Source organism: Egretta garzetta, unplaced genomic scaffold, assembly GCF_000687185.1.
Source record: "Egretta garzetta isolate BGI_Z169 unplaced genomic scaffold, ASM68718v1 scaffold27, whole genome shotgun sequence".
In the NCBI taxonomy this organism is placed as follows: Eukaryota; Metazoa; Chordata; class Aves; order Pelecaniformes; family Ardeidae; genus Egretta; species Egretta garzetta.
The window spans coordinates 2,712,139-2,719,537 of NW_009260400.1; the positions used below are offsets into that span (position 1 = coordinate 2,712,139).

A 7,399-nucleotide genomic window follows, 5' to 3' on the forward strand; every position below is an offset into this window, starting at 1 on the left:
CTCCAAAAGTTGTTTATTGAACTGTTCTTAATGTTATTTCCAAAAAAAAATTATTTTTTTTTTCAAAATTTAGATAAAAAGAAAAACCCTGGTGTAAAATCAAAACTCTTAACAGCTGAACCATGGACATGCTCCGATGCACAAGAGAACCGATGGCCCCTGGCGGCTGGCGCTGCTTGCCCCGAGGGTCCCCAAACCCCTCCTCAGGTCATTCCAGTGGGGTGCAGGTACAGCACCCTCCAAAAAAAAATTATTTTTTTTTTCAAAATTTAGATAAAAAGAAAAACCCTGGTGTAAAATCAAAACTCTTAACAGCTGAACCATGGACATGCTCCGATGCACAAGAGAACCGATGGCCCCTGGCGGCTGGCGCTGCTTGCCCCGAGGGTCCCCAAACCCCTCCTCAGGTCATTCCAGTGGGGTGCAGGTACAGCACCCCTGCCCAAACCTGCCCACAGCCCCTAGGATGGGCTGGGCACCCCATGGGGGCGCAGATCTGGAGTCAAGGCTGCTTGGTGAGCATCCTGCCAGCTATGCACCCGCTAGGGAGGAGGTATTGGGGTCCTTGGCCAGGACATGGGTACCAGTTTCTGGTCAGCAAGGAGCACGTCTGCCCAGCCACCCCCTGGCCTAGGGCTTGGCCTGCACCTCTCCCTTCTCTGCTCATGGCAGCAGACTCCAGGCTAAAGGGGTAAGGAATCCACCAGCTTCTGCTGAATGCGACGTGGGCTGCCAGCCAGGCCTCAAGGACAGATGGGCAGGTGAAGGAGAGACTTAAAATCTCTCAAAAAGAGGCTGCTTTAGGAAAATAAGCCAAGTGAGCGTTCAGTGACTATCTGAGACTATACACAGATGGCGTTTGCCTTAAGAGACACCACACACATGTCAATAGATTTCCTGGCAAGAGCTCTTAACACAAGCCATACGTGGTTAGTAACTACAGGAGCTGCTGGGTGGGCATCGATGGAGCAGCCCACGAGACAGGCAAGGTCGTCCTAGGTCATGCCGGGGGTGACCAGGCCCTGGAGCATGATCATGAGGCGACGGGCAGGCTTGCTCAGGGTGGTGTGGTGTTCCACCTGCAGGAACTGGAAGAGCTTCTGCCGCACCTGGTTCATGACTGACCCCATGTGGTCTCGGGTGATGGGGTCACTGTGGTCCAGGTGCATCACCGCTTCCTCCAGGTAACTGAAGGAGAGAGACCGAGGTTAGAACCAAACCCCACGCGTGACCCCAGTCTATTTCAGGTCATTTCAGCACCAAAGAGGCACAATTCCACTGCCCCCACCCACTCAAACTCCGTGCAGTGTGTGCAGCCATCAGCAAACAAGCATTACTGACTCGTAGCAGAGTCCGCCTGTCCCTTCTTCAGCACATGAAGGCAGCCTGTAGTATGTGTGACACAACCTGGCTGCCTGAACCAAGCAGGCATGACAGCAAGCTACAACTCCCTGCAGGGCTGGAGGTGGCGCTTGGCCACAGGCCGTGCCTGGTCACAGCTCCCTGGATATTGCCTTTGGTGCCTTTTTAAACACAAGCAGAGTAAGTCACTTATTAGACAGCAAAAGTCCTCAGCCGTGAGACTTAGTATCATGGAGGGAGGTATTCAAGGTCATCTTCTAACTGTCCAGGTGGGGTGGGGGAAGAGCAAGAATTTTACCAAGGAGCCATTCTGAGGTTCTGGCACAGCACAAACTCCCCAACCACAGCCTGACAGCGAGGCAATGAGGCCAGTGCAAAAAGCTTTTGTTAACTGACTGGCTTGAACTTAATGGCAGCAACTTGAACTCTGATTACCAACTCACCTGTAACCTAACGCTCTTTTTCAGTTTTTCTAGCTTGCTTTATCCCTATTGTTGAGTTAAAAACTTAATTTACGTAGTTTTTTTCCACACAAGCCATGGTTAAAACCTGCTTAAAATGAGCCAGTTTTTTTAGGGCAGATAACAGGCTTTTGACTCACTCACTAAAACCATTCATGGCAAGTATCGGCACAGTCACTATTTTGCCACACAAGCTTCACTTGGAACATCTGACAGCCATTACTGCCAGCAACTCCTGAGGCCACCTCCCACCAAGCCTGGCTGGCAGTCACAGCGGGAAACTGCTGACACAAAGGCCAGCAATGGGTTAAGAATTGAGGACAGAGCAAAGCTGCTCTGGGTATTAAGCTATGCAGGAAACACGGCACCATCTCCTTTCACTGGGGAACTGTTCCTTGCTTGAAGGAGATCGTGGCACTGACCGCATACAATATTTACGGACTACAACACGGGCGGTAACAGCACCTACAGCTGGGTACCCCTTCTGCTACGGCCTCTGGGCAGCAGAGCTCTCTGTGGCAATGCATACATCTTTTCCCGAGCCATTACTAGTTGTTCACATGGCAGTAAGAGGCTACAAGAGCTCCAGACTTTGCCAAAGCACTACCTTCTACTTCCAGGCAGTGAATTTAAAGCCGGAGGCAGGCACAGGTCTGCATGGGTTCAGAGCCGTTGCTCTGATCATACTCACTTCAGCTTCAGTTCCGTACGAGTACCCAGATCTGAGGAGAGCTGCTGAATGAGAGAAAGCAGCACAGGCTGGGAGAGTGGGCATGGATGCTGTCCAAATACTTGCTGAGTATCCACAGTCTCACAGACATACAGGACCAGGTTGAGATCAGCTGCTGTTAGAGCCTGCCAGGAAGACACAGGTAGAGACACAGAGGAAACAACAGGCAGGTGAGGGACACAGGAGAGCGCACGAGGCAGCTCAACGCCTTGCCAGCCTCCTCTGGAAGTCAAATTCTCTGCAAACCCTTCCATATGTGCAAGAGGGACTGTGTTGAGGCGCTCGGTCTATGCTCAGAGGACACCTGTGTCTGCTCTAAGCTGAAGAGACCACAGCCAGACAGAGGGGAGCAGGCTACAGTCAGCAGCACAGGGCAGGGCCATGTTTGTGTCCCCTGTCAGCCCACAGGCATGGTGCTGCTATTATTCCCAGGGGAGTTTGTCTGCAGCAGCTCCAATGTATCCGCCTACGTGCTCAAAGACAAAGGCAAGGTCAGGCCCCAGCTGGCAGATCTGCCTGGAGGTGTTGCTCTTTGGGGGTGTGCCACGTGCCACCACAGATGGCAAAGCGCTGACGCTCTCCTGACAGGGCATGGGCAGGGAAGCAGGAACTCAGCTGCCACCAAATCATGGAACTTGCACGACTCTGGCTCGACCTGCATGAGAGTTCAGCTGCACCCCCAGAGCAGCCTGCTGTCGCAGGCCTTTCCAGGCAACTCCTGTATGAGTTGTGGGATTATGTCCCCAGCTCCCAGATTTTCCCCCCACTCCATCCCCCAACAAGCAGTGATGCCGACTACCAGGAGGCCCAGGCACCTGCTGGAAAGCTTGGTTGAGGTGTCCCTGCTGGAGCAGCTGAAGGATGTGAGTTTGCTGAGACTGGAAATCCAAGTGTGCAGAGGGGATTGGAGTCCCAGCTGCTGAGCGCATTGCCTGGACGATGCTGGAGGTGACAGCTGCTTGCTGCTCCTTCATAGCCAGGCTCACTTCTCCTTTAATGACTCTCTGCACCTGGGCCAAAATAGATTCCTGCATGCTAAAAAAAAACAAACAAAAAAACACAACAAAGAGCTGAGGGACAACACTGCACAAGGCTTGTACCAGTGAGAAAGCACAGGCTTGCTTGCTTGCTTATTGTAGTGTGGCCACCAAAGGGTTAACACAGATTGCTCCAAGGCAGAGGCATCAGAAACACGATGTGCAAGGTAGCTCTGTGGGCAACACCACCACAGAAGACGCTGGGATTCTGTGCGGGAAAGTGATGTTTCAGGGAACCAAGTCTCTTGTTACACAGCGTTTTAAATCTTTAATGTGTCTGGTTTGCAAGCAAGGTCACTGAGCTCTAGGTTCCTCCCCAAATGGGCCCAGCTTTCTACGTCAGATCTGTTGGGTGCAGTTTCCCAGCCTTCAGAATGAGAACATGCTTCCACTGAGCCTCTGACTTCCCCACACAAGACCAGTTCACAGTGCAGGCTCCCACTGCTGTTACATCTTTCCCCCCGCAAGGGCTGGATCCTCCTGTTACAAAGTGTACAAAGCATTAATCCTGCTCTACCACAGGTAGAATATTGGGACTTCCCTGGAAGCAAGCACAGCCCGTGCAACAAGACCAGCATTCAGTCTGGTGGCCTTCCTGGCAAGTCTGGTCTGCACTGGAGAGCCCAGTGCGCTCCGACATATGTTCCAGTGGGTTATAATAGATAGGGACATTCTGCCCCGCAGGTGACCACCCAGGCCAGTCTTAATGCCTGGCATCCTGCCACCAGCTTCACGGTGCTAACATCATGGTGTCAAAAGGCCAGAAGACCATTTCAGAACAGGAAGGCCAGTCAGAACTGAGCATGCTTTTGGGCTGCCTTAGGTCCTGCTGTCCTCCAACACACATACAGGACGCTGTGAAAAGTGGGCCCTGAGCTCCCACACGCAGCAGCGATACATCTGGGTGTTAGAAGCCTTCTGTGGTCTTCGTTTTGTGCCCTACCAGGCAATGGTTACAGGAGCCCACACGCTTTGTCATGCTGTGCACACAGCCAACAAGCAGCCCTACAGAGGCAAAGGGCTGGTTCCACCACCAGCAGGGAGAAGTTTTTGGTAACGCATACTGACATCCCTCCCCACAAGCCCAGTTGCCAACTTACTTGCCCACGATAATATGCAGCTGATGCTGCACCTCAGCATGGACGCTGGCTGCGACAGTGGAAGCCAGCTGCTCAGTGGTGCTCTGGAAAGTGCTGATGAGTTGTCGAAGCTGATTCAGCAGCGGGTCCCGGGCCTCCTGTTCTCGTACCTTCTTGTTCTTCAAGTGAGTCTCAAGCTGCTGGATATCTGCAACAAGGAGAGAGGAAGATGTTTGTGCCCGGTTGTTGGACACTAATGCAAATACGCCGTGCAGAGAAAACTCATGAGAAGAAAACCTACTCACATTCCTGTGTGCCCTGCTTGAAGGTGTCGTTGATTTGCTGGAACATGGACTGGCAGCTCTTCTCAAAGGCTGGCAGCACAACGCTCTGAAATGCCTCCCTGTAAGCTGACTGGATCGGCCCCTGCAGGGTATCAGCTGTTGCCCTCACGATGGTATCTGTAAGGTTCTTACAAGCACACACAGAAGAGATTCCAGAAAATTAACAACAGCCTGTGCAGCCTAAATGTGAATGAACACCGTAGGTCCCTGCAACACACCTACACCAGGTAAGGACGGCCCAGTGTCAGAAGTGCATACTCCCTCGGCTCTTTCCGCTGACCAGGCTGTGCCATGGCTACAGCAGGCAGAGCCTCAGCTCGCTGAGAGGCTGCCCGAGCACATCACAGTTTCCCTGGAGTCCAGCTGTAGAGCAAGGGAGGGTGGCACTGCCAGGCACGGTGCCTTTCCCCTTCTCCTGCTTCCCTCCCACAGCCCACTGTTCCCCACCAAGGTAAGTAACAAGCTTCTGCTCCCCAAATAACATAGAAATGGAGAACAGAGCGGAGACAGGAAGAGCCAGTCAAACTTTCGCCACTTGGCTGATGGAGATGGCCCTAAAAACACTGCTGTAGTGAGAATTCTCTACTCCAGCAGAAAATTAACAACTCGGTAAATGAAAGAAAAGGCTAACGAGGCAAAGTGGGCAGTGGAGTAGACAATAAGCTCCCTCTCCGGATGAGACCAGGGAAGAGCTTTGACCACTGGCAGCTACACTGACTTTACCTGGAGATACAGATGAGGGGAAGAGGTATGAGGAGTTACCACCCTGGCAGGTGACAACTCCATGTCTCCAGGAAAAGCTGCACTCCGGTCCTCCTTACCTTCGATTTCACAAGCTTGGTGATGCTCTCCTTCAGTGTTCCCTCAACAGCAGTGAGCTTGGCGGCAATCGTGTTACTTAGCTGGCCAGCAACAGGGTCCATGCTCTTGGAAATGCCTAGGCACAATGCACACACATCAAAGTTGCAGCTTTAAGCCTAGAGTCACACTTCAAAACCCAAAAAAGAAAACAGAGTCAAACTCTTCTCGGATATGACACAGCGAGGGGCACTGGTTACAAGCTCTGGCTTGGGAAGCTAAGGTTGGACATTAGGAGAGACTTTTTGCTAGGAAGGTGGTACAGCTCTGGAAATCACCAGAGGGGCTGGGGAATCTCCAACCTTGAAGGTTTTCAAGGCTTGCCTCGACAAAGTCACAGCTGACCTGATGTAGAATAGTAGGTAGCCCTGCTTCCAGCAGAATGGTGGATGCTAATGGCTGCAGAAGGCTTTCCCCATCAGCATTCTTTGAGCATCGCCTTACATGGACGGTAGGAGTGCATCAAGGAAGGGCAAAGACAAGTTTAAGTTTGCTCCAGTCAAGTCTCAATATTTCCAGACTCATTAGCCACCAAACAGACTCCAGCAGCCTTCTGGATTATAATGGAGGCCACGCTCTCTGGAAAGGCATCCCATCCCCTCCTGGAGCCTCATACTCCTTCCAAACCCCAACTCCCCACTTTATGGTGGGGCCCGCAAGAGTTTGAAGTGCAATGACTACTCTTCATGTGACCTCACTCCTACATCACATAGTGCCAACATTTTTATGCAGCACACTTTCAATCCCTACGCGGCTAACTAGGGCTCCACCAACAAAACTTAGGCAGGAACACTCACACTGGGGTACAGTCTTCTTCATCTCCTCGCGAATGGTCCTCTCCAGGCGGTTACACACGGCAGTGGAAAGGGACTGAGACAGCTGCTGAGACAGATGCTCCTGGAGCTGCCCATTGCGCTGCTGTCCTTCCGTCAGCGCTCGGTCTAGTCTTCTCTCTAATGAGAATGCATGTTAAGGAGGACAAACAACAGACTTCCCCTCTACCCTCAACACTCCTGCCCACAAAGATGGACGCTAGCCTCACCTCCAGAGGCTCAGTGAGAGCAAATCTGCAGCTCTGGTGAAAGAGAGCTCTTATAGCATTGCTGATGTGTTTCTGTAAACACCAGGGTGCTCTTAAACAAACGAACAGGCCTAGAGGAGAGCTCTGGAAGGTGTGGTAGGAAAGGCACAAAGCTAGAAGCAGCTCAACAGTAGCGTTCCCTACGTACTGTGGCTTAGCTCAGCTGCCCCCCCTAGGCAGCTCAGACCCCCCCAGCCGCTCGCTCCTCTGCAGCAGGACAGGGGGAGGACAGGAAGGATAAAAGCGAGAAAGCTCAGGGGTTGAGGTAAAGACAGTTCAAGAGGTGAAGCAAAAACTTCACCGAGCCAAGCAAAACAAGGATTTCATTCCCTACTTCCCATGGCAGGCGGGTGCTCAGGCATCCCCAGGACAGCCGGCCCCATCACGTGCAATGGTGACTTGGGAAGAAAAATGCCATCGCTCCCAACGTCCCCCCTTCCTCCTCCT

General features: G+C 52.3%; 1 protein-coding gene across 5 annotated transcripts in view; it reads right to left on the reverse strand.

The window, feature by feature from the left end:
* Positions 1 to 530: 530 nt before the first annotated feature.
* The window catches only part of EDC4 (enhancer of mRNA decapping 4), a 36,493-nt gene continuing 29,624 nt past the window's right edge, over positions 531 to 7,399 (reverse strand). The window contains exons 22-28 of one of the 5 annotated variants that reach the window (XM_035898699.1): positions 6,669 to 6,824; positions 5,835 to 5,950; positions 4,975 to 5,140; positions 4,691 to 4,877; positions 3,369 to 3,588; positions 2,515 to 2,678; positions 531 to 1,188 (exon numbers count right to left, since the gene is read on the reverse strand). In XM_035898699.1, the coding sequence (XP_035754592.1) occupies positions 996 to 1,188; positions 2,515 to 2,678; positions 3,369 to 3,588; positions 4,691 to 4,877; positions 4,975 to 5,140; positions 5,835 to 5,950; positions 6,669 to 6,824 (1,202 nt within the window). In that variant the 3' untranslated portion in view covers positions 531 to 995. Of the gene's footprint in view, positions 1,189 to 2,514; positions 2,679 to 3,352; positions 3,589 to 4,690; positions 4,878 to 4,974; positions 5,141 to 5,834; positions 5,951 to 6,668; positions 6,825 to 7,399 lie in introns of those variants that run through there. The other 4 variants (XM_035898698.1, XM_035898700.1, XM_035898702.1 and 1 more) reach the window with 4 other exon arrangements.